Source organism: Stegostoma tigrinum, chromosome 37, assembly GCF_030684315.1.
Source record: "Stegostoma tigrinum isolate sSteTig4 chromosome 37, sSteTig4.hap1, whole genome shotgun sequence".
In the NCBI taxonomy this organism is placed as follows: Eukaryota; Metazoa; Chordata; class Chondrichthyes; order Orectolobiformes; family Stegostomatidae; genus Stegostoma; species Stegostoma tigrinum.
Window position 1 is genome coordinate 10,764,868 of NC_081390.1, and position 22,830 is coordinate 10,787,697.

Genomic DNA, 22,830 nt, shown 5'->3' on the forward strand with positions numbered 1-22,830 from the left:
CTAACGTGGTGGGGGTGGGGGTTAATTCTTGCCTGATTATGCTTTGTGAAGCACCTTGGGATTTTTTCCTATTAGGAAAGTTGTTGTTCTTCCTCCTCTTCTACTAATTCTTTCTGCTTCTTCACATTTGCCTGCCAAACCAGAATTCAAAGCCACACCCAGTTACTGGGGGAGAAATCATCCGTGAACAAAACTTGCTCCTACTAGGACAGACCTCTGTGAGGAATACAGTCTGGCCAAATGCTTACAACAACATACATTCAATTAAGATGTACTTTCATTTTATAAGCCTAGTGCTACCTGCCAACCCTAGCTGTCCCCGCCTCAGTAATATGACACATCAGAGCACTTTAAACAGTGCCCATAGTCATTGCTTTGTGTGAAGACTAACATATCACTGCATTTCAAAGCTATTTGTGATCATTCTTCAAAAATCCAAGCTTCATACCAGGGCCTGTGAGGTGTAATCTTCGGAAAGAAAAAGTTAACTCATCAGAGTGTACATATCATTACTATTGATAGAAGGCATGAGACGTGGAAGGTGAATGCAGCCTCTGTATAAGATATCTCTGCATGACTTGTGTCGTAAACTGCTGTGTGCGAATCTGTAAAGTATGCTTCTTTCAGAAACAAAAACAGAAATTACTGGAAAAGCTCAGCAGGTCTGGCAGCGTCTGTGAAGACAAATCAGAGTTCTCATTTTTGGGTTCAGTGACCCTTCCTCATTACTGAAATATATTTCTATAACCGAGTTAACAATCATTAACATGTATACTACAAACTACTTAAGAAATAAAGTCATGGTTTTCATTCATTTTTTGCCTCATGTTGTCAATTTATTTACTATGAGTGTACCTTGTGGTCTTTGTGTGTGAGTTTTAGAAGAGATCTGATCTGAATGGCTAGTGCTTCTAAGGTGGTTCGTGGATACTTAGCTCCCAAGAGAGCTCCTCGCTGTGTATGTCTATCTTTTCTGACATCTACTACTACCTTTTGCCCTTTACCTTTCCACCTCCCTCTTTCACTATTTTAACTTCCAGTATCTCAAGGTCTATGTTAGAGTTCACAAGGCAAGAAAGAGCAGAAGAGCTGATTCTCAAGAAGCTGATCTTCTATTCAGAGAAATCCAGGAATTTAGAGTTTGATAGAAGATGCATATTCAGGTCTTTCCTAGAGCATTCCCAAAGCAAAGATATCATTAAGCCAATGGCTTAGTGTAAAGTTTTCTTTCTAACACTCCTGTAAAGCCATATGTGAAACACTATTACACTTAAGGCAGTATATAAATCAAAGTCCTCTGTTTGTTTTAGATCTGTGCAGATGTTGGCAACATTATGGACTGTAGAGATACCATGAATGTCAGCCAAGTTCATGCCTGGAGCAGCCAGATTTTTGCAGTTCATGCATGCTGACCTTCAGAATAAATAGGGTATATAAAACATATAGTACGTTCCTGGGAAATAGTGGGGATTCCAATGCAACAGCGGATTTTCCAAATCCCATCAAATTCATTACAGATCTGACTAAATCAATCCCATTAAAGCACAGATGCAAAGTACTTGCAAAAATGCTCTTTTACATTCAACAACAGCTTAGAATGTTGCACAAAATCAACTCCCCCTCCCATTCCTCAGACGACATGTCCATCCTGGGCCTCCTGCAGTCCCACAACAATGCTACCCAAAGGTTGCAAGAACAGTAACTCCGATTCCGCTTGGGAACCCTGCAGCTCAATGGTATCAATGTGGACTTCACAAGCTTCAAGATCTACCCTTCGTCTACTGCATCCCAAAACCAGCCCAGCTCATCCCCGCCTCCCTAACCTGTCCTTACTCCCACCTATCCCCTCCTCCCACCTCAGGCTCCACCCCCATCTCCTACCTACTAACCTCATCCCACCCCTTGACCTGTCCATCCTCCCTGGACTGGCCTATCTCCTCCCTACCTCCCCACCTACACTCACCTTTATTGTTCCATCAACGCCTCTTTGACCTGTCTGTCTACTCTCCACCTATCTTCTCCTCTATCCATCTTCTATCCGCCTCTCCCCTCACCCTATTTATTTCAGAACCCTCTTCCCCTCCCCCATTTCTGAACAAGGGTCTAGGGCCAAAACGACAGCCTTCCTGCCCCTCTGATTCTGCTTGGCCTGCTGTGTTCATCCAGCTCTACGCCTTGTTATCTCAGAAATCTAACTAGTTGTTTGACTGGTATTATACTGATCTGTGAGATGAACAATGTCATGGAGCAACCTGGCATTTTTTTACACTGTGCCTTAAATTTTCTTCTTTTTGTGTGAAGGTGGGCTACTATTTGGCGAGCAGAACCCACTTGGAGTGGACAAGCTTCCACAAGATAACGGGCTCTCACCGACATTCAGAATTTGCCTTACTTAGACTTAGGGTTTCAAACACACCAGAATTTGCCTTACTTAGACTTAGGGTTTCAAACACACCAGACTGCTCTGGATTCTCCAGGGGTTAAATATTAACTTCTTTTTTAAAATTAGATATTCCCTCCCCTATGGAAGATTTAGTGATGGGGAGTATTTAATTGGATGAGAGGGTGGCAGTGAATGTTGGTGCCACCTTCTCACCTCCACTACAATTAAGCCCATGGCAGCGAGGCCATAGACAATCTTGTTCAAAGATAATGGGAACTGCAGATGCTGGAGATTCCAAGATAATAAAATGTGAGGCTGGATGAACACAGCAGGCCAAGCAGCATCTCAGGAGCACAAAAGCTGACGTTTCGGGCCTAGACAATCTTGTTCAAGCTGGGTGTCTGGTCAAGAGAACCAGCACAATTCAGAGAAGGACCACTAACAGCCCCAGCAGCTCTTGTTGCCAAATCCTACTGTCCATTCAACCCAACTTTCATCCCCTCTCCGAACACACACACACACACACACACACACACACACACAAACACTCTCACACATAAACAAACACAGTCATACATACCCACACATACTCATCCACACACACTCACATACATACACACATAAATGCAGATTCATACACACATATTTACTTACACACACACACTCACACATTCACATCCATACACACACAAATACACATACGCACACGCACACGTACACGCACACACACTCTGCAAGAACTGTCCCACCATCACTCATCTCTCACCAGAGCCCCACCTCAATTTAAGGTCTCAGGAGGTCGTCATGCCAGTGGTGCTGCTGAGCCATGAAAGTACACAACTAATCTCTGGAGATAACAAGGTGTGGAGCTGGATGAACAGGCCAGGCAGCATTAGAGGAGCAGGGAAGCTGACGTTTCGGGTTGGGAAACTTCTTCAGCTCTGGTTGGCAACAGCTTTCAGTGAGTGAGATTCCTGCCCTTTACAGGGCGGGGGGGAGGGGTCTGCTGGGATGTTGGGGATGAGTGGGAGCATAACCTGATGTGGGGGAGGCATCATGGCCCATAGGGGGGAGTGAGGTCTTGAGGTGGGATGGTGATGGGGGTGAAGGAACATGAGTAAAGGTTGGAGGATCTGAATGGTTTGGGACACAGCAACATTCCACAGCATGAAGACAGAGTTTGTCAGCCCATCTCCCCACACCTGGCAACCTCTGTCACTGCCTCCATTCATTTTTGTGGATCATTTGGCCCAACTGCAGACCACATTTGCCTTACACCATTCCCACCCTCCAGCCCCTCTTAGAGGCTAAATTGGGGACTTTCCCACTCCCCTGAGGATGGAAGTCCAGGCCTGTATCACAGTTCCTTTAATGTCACTGCGTCAAAATCCTGGCATTCCATTCCTCACAGCACTGTTACAGAGATAGTAGGAACTGCTGATGCTGGAGAATCCGAGATAACACGGTCGAGACCCTTCCTCAGAAAAGTGTGTATGTTTTCTAAGGAAGGGTCTTGACCCCAAATGTCAGCTTTCCTGCTCCTCTGATGCTGCTTGGCCTGCTATGTTCTTCCAGCTTCACACCATGTTACCTCACAGCACTGCAGTGGGTTCAAGAAAGCAGCTGACCACAGATATTCCCAAACACTGTTAAGGATAGGCTATAAATGCCAGTCAGCAATATCCATTTCCCATGAATTAATGAAAAAAAAGCAAAGGACAGTGAATGTGAGAAGCACATGCAGTAATGAAAACAGGGTGTCATTACCATCCGTATTGAATAAAGTGGAAGACCAGTACTGACAGGAGATCCTTCCATTAGGGGAACAGGCAGACTTTCCAGCAGCTGCAAACATGACTCCAGGCTGGTGCGTTGCCTCCTGGTGCAAGGATCGAGGATACAACATAATGGCTGCGGAACATTCTCTGGGGTAGAGTATACTTGGTCATGGTCCATGTCATAGAATCCCTAGCTCAGCCAATCAAGTCCACACTGACTCTTCCCAGACCCACCTCTGTAACTCTGTATTTCCTACAGCCACCTAACTTGCACATCTTTGGACTGCGGGAGGAAACCGGTGCACCTGGAGGAAACCCACTCAAACCCACTGGAAGAACGTACAAATGCCACACAGTCTCCCAAGGGTAGAGTTGAAACAGTGTCCCATATGCTGTGAAGCAGCATTGCTATCCACTGAACTAACGTACTGCTGCATGTTGATACCAATGAGTTATGCGGGAAGGGAAATGAGGTCCTGAAAGCAGACTTCAGGGAGTCTGGAAGAAGATTGAACAGCAGGTCCTTGAGAGCAACACTCTTGGGATTTCTCATGGTTTCATATCTTCATCAGCATAGAAATAGGAGAACTGAGAGATTGACAATGTGGCTGGAAAATTGGTGTCGGAGAAACGCAATCCAACTTCTGAGACATCGGGACCAGTGCTGGGGCAGGTGGGACCTGTACAAGATGGATGGGTCACATCTTAGAAGGACTGGGCCTAAGGTTCTCACAGGGAAATTTGCTAGCACTGTTGGTTAGGGAATTGGTAGGGGAATAGGAATCTAAGAGGGGACTCAGATTCAAGGGAAGTAGAACACTAAAAGGAAGTAGAACAAAAGTAAACAAAAATAGAAGATTGATGAGACAATGGAAAGCGTCAAATAGGATCGAAACGGGACAGACAAAAGGAAAAGAAGGTGACGTAGCCAACCTAATAAGGATGATGTCAGAAATGTTGTAAGACAGGACATTCAATCGAAGGACAAAAGATGTAGAATCCTGTTTGGGTCAAGCTAAGAAACAGCACAAAGAAGTAAACATTGGTGAGAACTGTTTATAGAAAAAACTATATGGTATTAGGCACTTTATGAATCAGGAAATTAGAGATGCATTTAATGTGTTAATGGAGGAATAATGGGTGACTTCATTTTACACGTGGACGAGATTAACCAAGTAAGCGCTATGCTGTGGAGGATAAATTTCTGGCAAGTGTACAAGCTGGGTTTCTGGAACAGTGTTTTCAAGAGCCAAAGAAAGATAGGGCTATTCTGCACTTGGCGTTGTGTAATGAGAAAAGGCTAATCAATCACCATGCAGTAAATGAGCATCTGCGAAATAGCAATCATATCATGATTAAAAGTTATATAAAGTTCAAAAACAACATATTTCCTTCTGAAAATAATGTCTTTAATCTGAGCAAAGGAAACTATGAAGTTGTATGGAGCAAATTACTTAATATAGCTTAGGAAACTGCTGTAAAAAAAGTTGACAGTAGACAAACGACGGCTAATATTTAAACAAATACTGCAAGGCCTACAACTGATCTTAATTCCTGTACAACACACGCACCCACTGGAAAAGATGTATCAGTGAAAGAAGTTAAAGATTGGATAAGATCAAGGAAGTGGTCTATAAGAATGCTAGAAACAGAGGTAAACCTGAACCCTGGGTTATAACTGAACAAAGGAGGACCAGAAAAATAATACGGAAATGGGAAAAAAAGAACATAAATACAAACTAGGAAATGCAAAACTCTACTATCATAATGTGAAGGGGGAAGGATTAACACGGATAACTTGATTTGACTTAATTTATTACCGTCACATGTACTGAGGTACAGTAAGAAGTGTTGTCCTATGTGCTTTACAGGCAGATCACAGTATACAAGTGCATTAGGGAAACAGAACAGAGTGCAGGATACAATGTTATAGCCGCAGAGAAGGTGCAGAGAAAGATCAACATTAACTTTAAAGAAGTCCATTCAAAGTCTGATAACTGTGGGGAGAAACTGTTCTTGAATCTGTTCATACACGTATACAAACTTTTATACCTTCTGCCAAATGGAAGAGGGTGGAAGAGAGTATAACCAGGCTGAGAGGGGTCTTTGATTATATTGGTTGCCTTCCATTGCAGCAGGAAGCATAGATGAGGTCAATGGATGGGAGGCCGGTTTGCATGATGGTCTGGGCTGCTGTCACAATTCTCTGTAGTTTATTTCGATCTTGGGAACAACAGTCGCTATACCATGCTGAGATGCATCTGGATAGGATGTCTTCTATGGTGCATCTATAAAAAAATTTAAGAGTCTTTATGGACATGCTGAATTTCCTTGGCCCCCTGAGGAAGAGGCATTGCTGTGCTTCTCTTGATCGTAGTGTCAATGTGGGTGGACCAGGACAGATTGTTGGTGACCATCACTCCCAGGAACTTGTTACATGTTCTCCCCGTGTCTGCGTGGGTTTCCTCCAGTTTCCTCCCACAGTCCAAAGATGTACCAGTCAGGTGGATTGGCCATGCTAAATTGCCCATAGTGTTCAGGGATGTGTGGGTTAGGTGTGTTAGCTATGGGAAATGCAGGGTTGCAGGGATGGGTCTGAATGGGATATTTTTCAGAGGGTGGGTGTGGACATATTGGGCAAATGGTTTGTTTTTACCATGTAGGGATTCTATGAATCTCCTTATTTTTATACTCTATGCCCTGATAATAGCATCTAAGATATTGAATGTTTCATCAACATGAACCAGTCTCAGACGAGTTCTGGTTTCCCTGTAATAAAAAGGATATTATTACGCTGGAGATGGTTCTGAAGAGATTTACCAGGAATGTTGCCTGGAATGGAGAATTTCAATGATAACAAGAGACTGGATAGGCTGGAACTTTTTTCACTGGAGCATAGGAGATTGAAAGTGACCTCACGGAGGAGTTATAAAATAATGAGGGATAAAGATAATGTGAACATCAGGTCTCTTTTCTTTAAAGTGGGAGATTTCAAGATTAGGAGGCATATTTTTAAGGTGTGAGGGGAAAGCCTTAAAAAATACATCAGGCGCAACTTTATTACACAGAGAATGGTTCATGTGTGGAATGAACTTCCAGAGGAAGTGGTGGTCTGTTTCCGTGCGGTATGACTGTATGACTCATACAATCTAATACAAACCAATTCAGCCGTTTGAGAACACTTACTTACAACCAAACAAGTCCATCCCATCTCTATACTCTTGCTGTCACTTCTTCAGAAGTAGAAAATGCGTGTAAATCATACCGAAAGAAAAGTTACATCAGTGGATGAGCTAAGTGCAACGATACACGACTTAGCGTTAACGCTGCTATCTTGGAGTCAGCAATTTCTTAGCTTTTCATTCAATTACAATGGAGACCTTGTGATCAGAATGTGCCCAGATTCGATCAGTGCAGGGTTAGTAAAGGTCAGGCAGAGCAGCAGTAGCGTCAGCACAGGGATGTAATCCAGCTGTGCATCCCATTCACAGTGGGCATCCTGCCAAAAGCAGTGAGTATGTGCATTCATCAGTTAAAGACAGGACTCAGCTTGACTGTGATATTGTTCTGTTTCGAACAGGCTGCCCCACTGACAGCTTCGGCACATGCATGGGACGAAACGGGCTCCTGCAATTTTTGTGTGGCCCCTGCTCAGCTTGAGGCAGGCCTTTTCGAAGAACAAAAGGGGAAACACAAGGGGGTAGAAAACCATAATTTACTTTTAATAAAAGCAAATTCTACTGTGTTTTGTGTTTTGAAGCTGCCCTTACATCGAATCATCAAATATATCAGGGACAATCTAATATATTTACACTACATTAAAAATTCGTAAGATCAGCAGTTCAATATTCTTTGTCCAGTATATTAGTTTACAATCAGTATTTCTGACTTGGTCCCTTTCCATGGACTGAGAGAGTTCAAGTAATGTCAAAATTGCTGAAGGTTACAGCTATGCTTAATCAAAGTTTTACTAGCAAAGGATCTAGTTCATTGCACTAAATTTAACTTCTCGCTATAGATGGGCAGCAATGAGACCAAATGAAGGTGGGACAGGAGGCTTTAAATGTACAGGAACCTGGTCGGAATGCACACAAGCTCTACCAGTACAGCTGACACAGCAGGTACGTTTAAGGAGAAACTTATCATCTGTCATGTACAAATGTGTGCTATTTATTATTCGACTATAATTGAAACACAAATTACTCATCTGTTTCAAAGTGACCACTAGGACATTATTGACAGGTGTATGTTTTTAATTACAATTGGAAAATTAATTGATAAATCTGAAAATAAAAATATGGCCTCAATTTTTGTGTTTCTTGCAAAGTTTAGTTGTTCCAGGCTCAAAGCCTGACCTCTGTGTCTTAACTCAGCTGGATTTTAACAGACTCTGAATGCTTTTGGTGGTTGTCCATGAAATGACAATGCCAACAGCCATGAATATCTATCAGGCTGAGCTTAGTCTTTCATCTTAGAGGAAGGCACGAGTAGCTTGCTCATTTGACCTCGCTAGAGGAAGCATCAATGAATGACGAATTAATGACTCTCATTGGCACAATAATATACATTTTCTCCCAGTGCCTCTTGCCAAATTTGCCTTAATTTGTATCTTTCTTTGTTACCAAAATTCAGTCATTGCAAATACAGGCACTAATGGAAGAATACAGGTACAGCAAATCACAGATAATAAAATGTGAGGCTGGATGAACACAGCAGGCCCAGCAGCATCTCTTTTGTGCTCCTGAGATGCTGCTGGGCCTGCTGTGTTCATCCAGCCTCACATTTTATTATCTTGGATTCTCCAGCATCTGCAGTTCCCATTATCACTGATACAGCAAATCACAGTTTATTTGCAAAGCCACCAGAACAATGCACCCGAGTTCTTGTTTTCAAGCAACAAGAGTTGAACTTGCTTATAGCTGATCTGAGAAAAGAGCAGCAACTCACAAGGACTGTGGCCTGCAAGGGAAAGGATTAAAATTTACACATTTATAGAATAATTTAAATCTCTGATCTGCCCATTGAGGAGATCTGAAGAGAAGCAGTCATAGGAGACTGCATGGGGATCCTGTAGCACCTGTTCCAAACTCTTTTCATTACATGCAATGTATCAGTGTTACCAAAGCATGATCCAGGGGTGGCATGGATTCAGTTCCAGACAATATGCTCTCAAATACTTTTCAGACAGTCTAGTACTTTGACACTTCAGTAAGTCGTAGTTAGTCAGGAGATCCTATACTTTGTGGTCCACTCTGCCTTCTGCTGGTAGGGCTGTTGTCAGCAGACAATCTCTGTTTGATTTCAAGCGTTTCAATTAATTCAATCAATTCTTTATATCTCACGACACTGAGATAAGTTTGATAGCCAACATTTCACAGTTTTAAAACACAAAGTCAATTTATATTTCAGATACGTTTCACACACAAATTTTTTATTGGGTGCCTGTGTGAAATATGTAGTGAATACAACCTGTTCATAAGTAAACTGAAAAAAGTAGTATTTTAATATTATGAAACTGATGTATAAATATTTTATTCAAGTACATCAAATAAATATGTTTATGCTAAAATGCATTAGGCATATGGCACTCTAATTACTATTCAAATTATCCTTCACATTTCTACTGCTAACAGCTGAGGTTATACAATTCATTGTGGTTTCAGACAGGAATATTAAAGATCTGGATCCAGGTACTGAGGGCATTGTTGCTCAGTTTGCATTTGACACAAAGACAGGTGGAGGGGCAACAGCAACTCCTTGCTATGGGAAAGATGCCATTAAACTTGAAACGGTTCAGAAAAGATTTGCAAGACTATGGCCAGGGTTGGATGGTTTGAGCCAGAGGGAGTGGCTGAATAACCTGGCACTATTTTTCCTGGAGCATCGGAGGCTGACGGGTGCCCTTATGAAATCATGAGGAGCATAGATAGGGAGAATGATCAAGGTCTTTTCCCCAGGGTAGGGGAGTCCAAAACTAATGGGCGTAAGTTTAAGGTAAGAGGGGAAAGATTTAGAAGGGACCTAAGGGGCAATTTTTTCACACAGAAGATGGTATGTGTTTGGAATGAGCTGCCACAGGTAGCGGTGGAAGCTGTTACTATCACAACATTTAAAAGGGATTTGGATGGGTATATGAATGGGAAGGGTTTAGATGGATATGGGCCAAATGCTGGCAAATGAGACTAGATTAATTTAGGACATCTGGTCGGTATGAACAAGTTGGACTGAAGTGTCTATTTCTGTGCTGTACATCTTTATGATTCTATGACAGTATTAGCAGGGAGGCTGCAGAAGAGCTTGGACAGGCGTGAAGAGTGGGAAAAGAAGTGGCAGATGGAAGGTAATGTTGGGAAAATGTGTGGTTATGCAGCTGGGTAGGAAAAAGGGAAGAGTAGACTATTTTCTAAATGGGAAAGTCTTCAGAAATTTGAAGCACAAAGGGACTTAGGAATCCTATTCAGCATTGTCTTAAGGTTAACATGCAGGTTTAGCTGGCTATTAGGAAGGCAAATGCAATGTTAATATTCATTTCAAGAAGGCAAGTTCTTCATCCCTAGGATCATTCTTGTAAAACCTCCTCTGGACCCCTCCAAGGCAAGTACATCCTTCCTTAGATACGAGCCCCAAACTGCTAACAAATTTCAAATGTGGTCTAACCAGAGCCTTATACAGCCTCAGCAGTGCATCTCTGTTCTGGTATTCTAGCCCTCCAGTTTGTCTGTATGGGTCGTTAATACATATTCTGAATAGGTGCGGTCCCAACACTGATCCATGTGAAACTCCACTAGTTACTGGCTGCCATCTGAAAAAGACCTCTCTATCCCCACTCTCTCTCTCTGCCTTTTGCCTGTCAGCTAATCCCCTATCCACGCCAGAACATTGTCCCTAAAACCATAGGTCTTATTTAACAACCTCCTGTGCAGCACCTTGTCAAAGATCTTCTGGAAATCCAAATATATCTCCTTTGTTAAAATGCTCATTACCTCCACAAAGAATTCTAACAGATTTGTCAGGCATGGCATCTCTTTGACAAAGCTGTGCTGACTCTGCCCTGTTTTACCTTGCAGTTCTAAGTACTCTGCAATCTAATCCTTAATGATGGATTCTTAAATCTTACCAATGACCAACAACAGGCTAACTGGCCAACAGTTTCCTGCCTTCTACTTCCCTCCCTTCTTAAACAGCGGTGTTACATTCGCCACTTTCCAGTCCTCTAAGACCCTCCCTGACTCCAGTCATTCATGAAAGATCACCACTCAATGTCTCCACAACTTCCTCAACTATCTCCTTCAGAACTCAGGGGTGTAGTCCATCCAATCTGGATAATTTATCTGCCTTCAGACTCTTTAGCTTCCCAGCACCTTCTCCTTAGTGATGGCCACATCGCTCATCTTGGCTCCCTGACTCTCTTGAAATTTTGCTATTTTGCCGGTGTCTTCCACTGTGGAAACTGATGCAAAGTACCTATTCAGTTCCTCTGCCATTTCTTTGTTCACCATTATTAGGTCTCCAGTCTCGTTTTGCAGTGGTCCAATATCCACTCTTACCTCTCTGTTACCTTTTAGGTATCCAAGAAATACTAATGCAATCTTCATATTTATCACAATCTAGCTTACTCTTACATTTCATCTTCTCCCCTCTTTAATGCTTCTCCAGTTATCCTCTGCCGGTTTTTAAAGACTTTCCAATTCTCTTGCTTCCCACTAACGTTCACCATATTGTATGCTTTTTGATTTTATGCAATCTTGGAATTCCCTTGTCAGCCACCGTTACCTCAGCCTCCCCTTCATATGTTTCTTCTTCGTTGGGACTTATTTCTGCTGTGTTTCCCAAATTACTCACAGAAACCCCTGTAATTACTCCTCCACCATTTTCCTTCCAATCAACTCTGGCCAGCTACGCGCTCATGTCTTTGCAGTTTCCTTTACTCAATTGTAATATAGTTACATCTGATTCAATCTTCTCCCTCTCAAACTGCAGGGTGACTTCTATCATATTACTGCCCCCTATAGGTTCCTTCACCTTAAGCTCCCCAATCAAGTATGCTTCAATGTACCTCACCAAATCCAGAATTTCCTGAGAGCTCTGCTACAAACTGGTCCATAGACATTCTCATGGATACTCCTCAAATTCCTTTTCTTGAGATCTGCTACTCATTTGATTTTTCTAGTCCACCTGTATATTAAAGTTCCCCATTATTGTAATAGTCCCTTTCTTTCATGCCTTTTCTACCTCCTCCTTTATTTTCTTCCCCACATCCTGCTAGGATAAAACTCCCATCAGGGTATTTTTTCCTTTCTGGTCTCTTAACTCTACCCTCACAAATTCTACACCTTCTAACTCTATGTCACTTTTTGCTGCAAATCTAATTTCATTTCTTACTAAGAAGACAACCCTGCATTATCTGGCCATCTGCCTGTCCTTTCAATAGGATGTGTATCCTTAGATGTTTAGTTCCCAGCCCTGGTCCCTTGCAGTCACGTCTCTGTGATGCAACATTGTACCTGCTGATTTCAATCTGTGCTACAGGTTCATGTACCTTGTTTGATATACTATGTGCATTTAAGTACAATACCTTCAATCCTGTGTTTACTGTTTCCCTACTTCTCGTAGTTGTCCCCTCATTTGCTGTGTCTGCAATTAGATACCTTCCCCTTTCCTGTGTCCAATTATTTGTTCTGGAAGCTTTAATAATGTCTGCTAGGCTCTTCCGATCTTTAACTTTTTCCATAGTTTTTCATGCAACTGAACCTACCACACCCACCCCCACTCCTCCCCGACAAATATTTAGTTTAAAACCCTATTCACAGCCTTGGTTATGCAGTTCACCAGGACTCTGGTCCCAGTATGTTCAGGTGGAGCCCATTCCATCAGAACAACTCCCTCCTTCCCCAGTACTGCAGCCAATGTCCCAATATGAACCAATTACTTCCACACTAATCTTTGAGTCACACATTTACCTCTTCAAGCTTGTTGAATCTGTGCCAATTAACTCATAGCTCAGGAAGTAATCTGGAGATTGTTCCCTTTTTGGTGAGGTTTCTTCATTTAGCCCCTAGGTGCTCATATTACCTTAGCAGAACATCTTTCCTCTTTCTAATGACATCATTGATACCTACATAGACGACAACAACTAGATCTTTCCCCTCCCACTCCAAGTTCCTCTGTAACCCAGATAAGATATCCTGATTCCAGGCACCAGGCAGGCAACACAGCCTTCAGGATTCTCAATCCTGGCCACAGAGAACAGTTTCTATTCCCCTAACTGCCCTATTCCCGATTACAGCTACATTTCTCTTTTCTGACCCTTCTTGAATGGCTCCATGTACCATGGGATATGGTCAGTTTGCTGATCATCCCCACCACCCCCACTCTCACCCACACAGGGAGTAAGAATCTCAAACTTGTTAGGCAAGGTCAAAGGCTGAGGCTCTTTCAGCACGACCTCCTGGATCCCTCTACCTGTCTCGCTCGTAGTCACACCCTCCTGTACCTGACCACTGACAAGGGATTCAATCTAAGGGGTGTGACTGCTTTCTGAAACACAGGTAAGTCTCCCCCTCCCTGATGCATCGCAGAGTTTGAAGCTTAGACTCCAGCTCATCAACTAAGAGTCAGGGTTTCTCAAACAACTAGCACTTGTTACAGACATGATCAATAATGAACAACACAGGGTTCCACCAGCTCCCACATCATGCAGTTACAACACATCACCTGGCCTGACATCTTTTAATTACTTCATTAGTAATTTGATTTTTTTTTAATTCCTACTGTTCCTTTAGTCAATAGCCTGTAATCTGAAAGTAGCCTATGATAGATGGTCAAATTAGTAGCTATCACCAACCGATGAATTTACGGATGGCCTTTGACGTCACTCCTTTGTGCTGGGCCCCTGATCCAGGGTTTCAATTTAATCCTGTTCAAAACAACTTACAAATTTTGTGCCAAAAATAAATAAGCACAAAGCACCTCTCCCCTTCTGCACTAAATTCCTACCTTGCCTCTAAATTCCACAAACTATACATTCATTCGGGCTGTGTGATCTCTCTCTTCTTGACCATGAACAGCTTATACTAGATAGTCCCTGTTCAATCAAATTCATCTTGATGGATTTTAATTTGGTGGATATCAGCTGAGAGACAAATAGGAATGGTACTATTAGCTACCATACTCGAAAATTAAGGAGAGGAGATAATTGGCTAAATCCTATCTCTTTTTGACTCCGAATATCATGTGTTCTTTAGAAAATTATGATGTATGTATTCTGTGAATTTGTAAACTACAATTAACAATAGTTGACTTGAGACTGCAACCACCTTGTCAAGTGCCCTTCGTGGATCACATGGAACAGTTCAAAGAAAAGTGGCAAGCTATTCCAGTGACTTAGCCAATGTTCCAATGTTCCTCCCTCAATCACCAACATCAGAAAACAAGTCATCTGCTAATTCACTGTTTTGAGAGCTTTGCTCTTGGATGCTGCCATTCCTATGTAGCAACAATGAGCGCACTTTAAGAGTAGTTTGTTGGTTCTGGAGAGTCTTGAAAAAGCAGAGGATATGAAAGGCATTCTATTAAATGCAAGCCTTTCTTTCTTACTTTGTTACCAATGTACCATGGTTTACCATGATCTTTAACCCTTGCAGTATGCTCAAAGATTTGAAATGGGAATTATTGCATCAAAAGGGGGAAAGAAAACAGATTGATTGTATTTTATAAACTATGGAATGGACTGGAGGAAATTAAAGAAGCAATGAGCACAAGATTGCCATTCAGACAAGCCAGAAAAGCCATCTGATTCCAAGACAGTGTACCAACAACCTGTTTTCTCAAAGACAATCCAACAATGGAACAAATTGCTAAAGAAAATAGCCACAGCCACACCACTTGAAATTTCAAGGCCAATCTTTAGTTATTTCTAGATATAAGTTTCTCATTACCAGGGCTTCCTTAAAAGCCGGTCACGTCTGGTCTGGCTAACATCAACCATGTAAATGTTGAAGATGGATGTTAGTCTGTGATACCAATGCGGATAAAATGGAAAGCGTCTGGGTCTCCACATATTTAACTAGAGATAGGGTGAATGATATAGAAAGTAGTAGCATCAATTTGACTGTATGAGCATCTCTTACTTATTGTTGTCAAAATGGCAAATGTCAAATCACCCTACCACCCTCTACAAGCTTAGATAACTCATCACTTATTGGCAAGCTCTGCACCAGTCATCAGCCCTTCCAATTAGCTAAAGGATAGGAGCCAGTAGTCTGGGATAAAACTCTTATGATAAACAGGTTCTTCTAAAGACAAAAGTAAATGTGCCAATTGGTGTGGAATTCATGGTGTGGAAACTGCGGCCAAACAGCCCACAGGTTAGAGATAGGACTGCAATTTTATAGCCCCTACCACCTATCTGTGCTTTCAGGAGATGGGACTCCTTAGTTAAACCACAGAATTAACTCTCAGGATTAATAAGAAAGCAATTTGTGATTAAAAAATACTCAAATATTCTGGTATTAATTCTAGGACAAAATCAAATCTATTATAAGTTCACTGTACCTATAGACTAATTGATTTCATGAACCATATACATGCAACTTTGTTAAAATCGTTTTAGGAGAGGTTCTATACCATGCCTTTTTTTGAGGGTACAGCAGATACTGAAGCAGACCATGTCCAAATGCAGCAAGATCTGGACAATTTCTAGAACTGGGCTGAAAAGTGTCAAGTAACATTCGCGCCACGCAAATGCCAAACAATGACCATCTCCAACAAGTAAGAATCTAGCCAATGCCACAGACATTCAATGGCATTACCATCACTCAATCCCTCACTATCACATTCCGAGGGTTACCGCCACCAGAAACTGAACTAGGCTCATTATATAAATATGGGGCTAAAAGATCAGGTCAGAAACTAGGAATTCTGCAGTGGATAACTCACTTCCTTACGCGGTAAAGCCTATCTGCAATCTCCAAGACACAAATCTATAGAGTGGTGGAATGCTTCCCACTTGCATGGAGAAGTGCAACTCCAATAACATTCAAATAGCTTGACACCATCCAGGACAAAGCAGCTTGCTTGAGTGGCACCACATCCACTAACATCCACCCCCTCTACCACCAACACTCAGTCAGTGTGTACTATATACAAGATGCACATTAGAAATTCACTAAGCCTTCTTAGATAGTATCTTTTAATATCACTAATAGTCATCTAGAAGGACAAGGGCAGCAGATACAAAGTTACACCACCACCTGAAAGTTCCCCTCTGAGCCACTCAAATCCTGACTTGGAAATATATTGTCTTTCCTTCAGTGTTGCTGAATCAAAATTCTGGAGCTCCCTCGCTAATGGCATTGTGGGATCTACCTTCAGCGTATGGGCAGTACTGGTTCAAGAAGGCAGCTCACCACCACTCTTTGAAGGGGAGCTAGGGATGAGCAATAAATGCTGGCTCACCCAGTGATGCCTGCATTCCATGAGTAAATTAAAATAAAATCATAGATCTGTCAATGAATCCAAGGTAACCACAGATTCAGCTCTCCGCTCTCCTTTTACACATACATTTTTAACATCAAATGAGCAAAGATAGTTTAAGATACTCATTAATATATTATAATATATATATAACAAATTAAAAATTAAAACATCCTTTCTGCTATTCAAGGCAAGTTTGGTTGAATTGAATGTAACTCCTAAATCACAGACATAAATAGCAAAAAAAAATTTGTTGAACGTTGTCAACATGGTATATTATGGCAAAGTAAGTTGTCAATATCTAATAATAACAAATTAATAACTTTTTAATTACAATTATATTAATTGCAATGATGTATATAAACTATAATAATTTATGCAAAGTAAATGGAACTAAACAGAAGTCAGTCAAGCTGTTGAATCAAAGGAATTCTCAATATATCACTCTGTTTCCAATTAAGAATGTGACGTATTTCTTCAAATGTTCTTACAATGGATTTGATCTATCCCCATGCCAGTGTTTCCAGTTTAATGTGGAGTAGAGAGTGCAAGTTAACAAAATTGACTAGTTTGTGTGCACTGACTCCTCGATACACTGGTGACCAGGCACGGTAACAAGCCTGCCATTGGTGGCAATGTTAGAGGAGAGTGGGGAAGGAAAATAGCTGAGAAAGTTAAAGTCAGGGATGATTTCAGTGAGGAGGGTGGATTAAGGTAAGATCAAGAAACCATGTGTTAGGATTAAACCTCCTTAGCAGGACCAAGATCTAAATGCAGAATATGTTACAATATCAGTCAGTAGTTGAATATGATGTGGAGATGCTGGTGTTGGACACCACCAGTCAGAATTCTCACAACACCAGGTAATAGTCCAACAGGATTATTTAAAATCACAAGCTTTCAGAGCCTTCCTCCTTTGACTGGCGAATTGGGGGTAAGCGCACAGGCACAGAATATAAATGCAGTTTCTGAAAATGTACCAGAAGCAAATGTGGATAGGTTTGTAACTGGCCACAGTGAGTCTTTTGCTTTGTCGAAATGACCTCAAATGGACAAATATCTTTGATCATTCCTGAACTGAAGTTCTGTGAAAAAAAAATGAAGTTTCCCACAAGTTCAATGAAAATGAGGTAAATGTTTAATTCCTAAACTTTACAGGTTATTCTACTGATTTCATTGCATGGGTAGACAGTATATGTGTTCTTCTCCCTAAGCTTTCACCTTGTCTGTTCAATTTTGAACACTGTTCATCTGTAACAAGCTTTAACTCTGAGGAAGTGTTCTGTGCTGAAATATTGGCCATATTCTGTCAACCAATCCTGCCTAAACAGCAGTATGCCTCCAATATTTTGAATTGTACCTTGCATTTATCAGATTTGTAGTTTTTTGTTTTCTATATCTCATTATCGGAATACTTGCAAGAGCTGCACTATAGTATTACTTAATAAGAGTACAAATGATAAATTGTAGTGCCAAATTGTACCAGTCTTATTCACTGCTATAATGCCCAAAAAGATAAAGCTTTCAAAAAGGAATAACTGTATTTTTCTTTGCATAGGAAAGAAGCATTTCTTTCATGACTTGGTACCTGAATGGATGAAGAATGAAGAAGTTCCAGAAATCCTAAGTCCGAAGCCAAATGTTTTAGAAACCCAAAGGAGAGGAGAATTGAATGTGTGTGTGTCAATAAAACAGATTCTGGTGAGCAGCCCAGTATTATGGACTTTTTGGATAACTGGGGTACAGCAAAAACAAGGATCATGCAAGGACGTTCTAAACACGTAGATGGTTTTAGTGACACGTCGAGCGCTGGAAGCATTTTGGATGAGACAGACAGAGAAGTAAGTAGACTTACAGAGCGTGCTTTTAAGAGCTTGTGTGTTGCAGAGGGAGGAATCTGTAATGACGTGGATATTCCCAGCTCACCGTCGGCTGTCAGTGTGAGTCAGACAAGTGATCTTCCAAGTTCAGACAAGGCCAAGCATTCTAAGGGTGTATTACAAAACTGTAATAAGTCATCGAAGATAATCCAAAAACAACCAAAAGAATTACCTGACACATTCCAGGAATCAACAGTCCAGTGTTCTGTCGAAAAAAAAGATGCTAAACGTGGCTCAGGAACTGGCTTCTCAAGCGAAACTGTTGGATCAAGCCAGCATTCGGCCAAGCAAAAGTCAAAAATCTCTTCCCTGATCGAAGCTTTTGATCAAAGTGATAATGATTTCCCAGGAGATATCACGGCAAGTGCAAAACAAGCTAGTGTGAGTGGACACCCTGAATTACCAGGGGACATTGACAATAAGAACATTGCACAATGGGACGCATCAGCTATCATCAACTTGCACAAAGAAAAATCTAGTTTTTCTGCAGCTTGTCAAGAAAAGTATTGGACAAATAAGAAGCAAATTCCACCAGGAAAAGGCAACAAAAACAATCCTTTGAACTACATGAAAACTGCACAGTACAGAAGGCAAGGCCACTTCACTGATGTGACAATTCCTAATATTTCGAGTAAAAAGGCAGACAAAGGTTTAACTGAAATAGTCAGCAAAGTGAAGAAACCCGATCCAAAGAGCAACTTCCTGCATAGTGAGTGCAGTGCATTCAAATCCTGGCACGATCACAGTAAGTATCTGTTTGAGGAGGATGATCATATTGAGAATCTTACTGTTACCCTTCAGTCCAGTGCACATCTACAAAACCTGTGCGCTGACAATACGGTCAGTTGTAGAAAGGTGTGTTCATTGGGAACAGTACAATCTCCAAATGAAGTCAAAGCTCAGAGAGCGGTGAACTGTTCACCCAGCAGCAAGGATTCAGACTTTCATTCAGTTCCGTCTGAGTGTAGTGTCAAAGGGAATGCAAAGCAACGCCATAGTTTGCAGGTAGCTGGACCCGAAAAGACTAGTGGTGGGGACGAGGGAAAGGGCTTTCAGCTGTGGAGAAGCTCGAGGAATCCACGCCATAATAGGCAAATAGAGACAGAGCTTGTGAGTGGAGAAGTGAGCTCGACAGAATGCCACCCTGCAGCTGACCTCACAACACACACGGAGCAACCTCCTCGGGAACAGAGTCCCCCCTTCAGTATTTCAAAGCTTCTCACACCAAATATTGTCCACAATGCGAATGAAACGGACAGGTCAACAATTGTAGTGACACCTCCCGGCATTCAGTTGCCTGTGGGTCAGGGGGATGAGGCTAAAGGAAGTGCTGATTACCTCTTGCGTGAGAATTATAAATCTAAGGCATCAAGCCTGCTTTATAACCTCAAAGACGTCAGAAAACGAGTGAAATCCACCTACTCTAATGCTGGTGCAACTCAGAGCCTTTCTGAGCAAAGCAAGAACAAGGATTATATTTACCAAAACATACATCGGGCCAATGAAAGAACGTCTTCCGCACCTTTAAGACTAGGCATTAAGGATAACCACACGGGGGATTCCAATGAACCGGAAAAACAGGATAAAATGCCTAATGCCAAAAACGTGACTGCTACGTCTGGACATCTCGGTAAAGCTACAATTATCCATAAAGCCGAGACAGACTCGTGGAAGAATGACGATTATCTTAACTTAAGGTCACCACAAACAGTTAAAGAGGCCAGAAATCAACCCAGTCGGCGAACAAGAAATGCAAGGCCTCGATCGGCGATGATAACGACAGAAATTCACGCAGAGAGAAGCTTGGACAGAAAGTGTACGTACCAGCCGAATATGTTCAATGACAGGAAGGAAACGAGTTGCCCTCCCACAACCTTCCAGAAAAACTCAGCGTTGGCAAGAAAAAGCCCAGAGGAAACACAGGCGATGCCAGAAAAGGCAGGCGAAACGCAAAATAGATTCCATCACAGCAGAAATCCAGAGTGTTCCTCATCTAGCCACAGGAGCGTAGCTGGCAATCCAAGTGAAAATCATTTCAGAAAGCAAGATGACAAGCTGGCATGGCAAAAAGCTGAAGACGTCTGTCGGCCAGTGTTGGAAGCGAATGTGTCCAACAATTGGATAACTACCCATTCTGCCCGAGAAGAGAAAGCCACACAGGACGTAAAATCGCCGAACCAGTCCTATTTTGCCCTAGGTGATGACCGCTACCAAGATCCGGAACGCATGATGGCAGATCTAATGGCTGAAAGGGGCAACTATGTCAAGAGGGGTTGTTCGAATAGTTGGCCCGCAGCTGACGAGGGCAAAGATACTGAAAAGAATGATTTGCAATATTATGCCCTCAGTGACTGGGCATCCAATTCTGGGAGGAAAGCCGAGAATCAAAGCTCTCTTCCGGAATATCAAGGTCACCTACAAGAGAAAATGGCAAGAGGCTTACCGGGGCAAAGAATAAGAGACAGTAGTCCCTTGGAGATGTCGTGCGAAGAAAAGTTCTACAACATTTTTTCAAAGCAAGAAGTACGAGGGAGTACAAACTCACCGAGGCCTAGTTTATTTAAAATCAAAGACAATGTGTCGAAAACATCCCCAGCAACTAAAGGAGTGCGGCCAACTGTCCCTGAGTCGGTTCCTGAGGAGCTACAGGCCAATACTGTCGAGGAAGCACCAAACCTGTTTCTGCCAGAAGGAAATGCACAGGGTGACAAACGTGAGATTTGTGTGGAAAGGTCAGCAGTAATGTGTTCCCGGCCGGAGTCGGCATGTAGTATCGATTCAAAAACAGCGGGCAAACCGCCCGTTGTACCTCCAAAGTCTGAAAAAGCAATACGCCGAGCCAAGAAGCTGACCACCAGGAGAAAAAAAGCCGATGCCAGGCAGAAGACGCCAAGCGTTGACGACGCAGAAACCAACGCGACAGTCTCCAATGCGCCAGTGTCTCCCCCACGCGTCCCCATAGCACAAACACCGACGGTTTCTTCTCCAGAACCCACACAGCCAATAGATTCATGTGTAATTCCAGCAGTATCCAACATCATGGCATTAAATAGCGTGCAGCCCATTGCATCCGTACATTCATTTCCACTAAGCCAACGGAAATTGCTTCAAGATCCTGAATCTGGCCAATATTTTTTTGTAGATATCCCAATTCAAGTGCAGGCAAAGACACTGTATGACCCAGAAACTGACAGATATTTCCAGGTGTCCATACCCTCAACAGGGCAAAATACATCGCTAGATTTTTTTAACAATTCCTACGTGTTATATCCTGGATTTCTGTCCTTTCCTTTAACTTCTGTATCATCCATCAGGTCTCCATCTCAAATGTCAGCACCTGCAATTCTCCTGGATGTGCAAGACAAGGAGAAACCATTACATGAATGGGTGAACACTGACTTGGGGCGCACAGGGCTACAGGGAAATGAGCCATATATTGAAACACTTTTTGATCCTCACACTGGATGCAGAGTAGATATGGAAGATGTGACTTGGTGCAGTGCAATGAGTAGTCAGTTGCAACCAGAGGGCCATAATTTGGACTTAATTGTCATGGGGGAACTGGAGGATATTGCCATAGAAAACAATTAGCTAAAGATAACAAAGGCTGTGATAATACCATCATGAAGGAATCTCAGCCTTTTAAAGATTATGTTCCTGTCTGCAGGATAACTCAGAAATGACATCTTGAGTTGTTCATACATGTAAAATAACAAAGTGTGGAGCTGGATGAACACAGAAGCTCAAAAGCTGACGTTTCGGGCCTAGACCCTTCATCAGAAAAAGGGTCTAGGCCCGAAACGTCAGCTTTTGTTCTCCTAAGACGCTGCTTGGCCTGCTGTGTTCATCCAGCTTCCCACTTTGTTATCTCGGATTCTCCAGTATCTGCAGTTCCCATTATCCCATTGTCTCTTGTTCATACATGTTACTGCTTTGTAAGGTGGTTCATAATTATTCAAATGTTAAACTAGATACGGTATCAGAAATTGGAAAATCAAATAAAGAAGCAAAAGGAAAATGAAGTATGCATTATTTCTTAGTGGTAAAGAAGAAGTCAAAAATTGATGGGCTTTAATGCTTGGATGACTAAACAAGCAACATATCTTGAGTTTCAGAGAGAATATGCATTATGTGATTTTCTTTCCCATTATTTTACTTTTCTCTCAAGATATATCTGTAATAGTGACTCTTCTTCAGAAGACCTCTGAAGAGTCATATCACACTCAAAATGTTAACTCTGATTTTCTCTCAACAGATGCCACCAGACCTGTTGAGTTTCTCCAGCACTTCATGTGTTTGTTTGAGACTTCCAGAA

The 22,830-nt window shown here is 42.1% G+C and overlaps 1 protein-coding gene across 6 annotated transcripts in view; it reads left to right on the forward strand.

Moving 5' to 3' along the window:
* The window catches only part of LOC125467423 (cardiac-enriched FHL2-interacting protein), a 102,493-nt gene extending 79,960 nt beyond the window's left edge, over positions 1–22,533 (forward strand). For 5 of the 6 annotated variants that reach the window (XM_048563226.2, XM_048563228.2, XM_048563229.2 and 2 more), the window contains exons 3-4: positions 8,180–8,282; positions 18,194–22,533. In XM_048563226.2, the coding sequence (XP_048419183.1) occupies positions 18,354–22,106 (3,753 nt within the window). In that variant the 5' untranslated portion in view covers positions 8,180–8,282; positions 18,194–18,353 and the 3' untranslated portion in view covers positions 22,107–22,533. The remainder of the gene's footprint in view (positions 1–8,179; positions 8,283–18,193) is intronic. The other variant, XM_059640333.1, reaches the window with a different exon arrangement.
* The last annotated feature ends 297 nt before the right edge of the window (positions 22,534–22,830 follow it).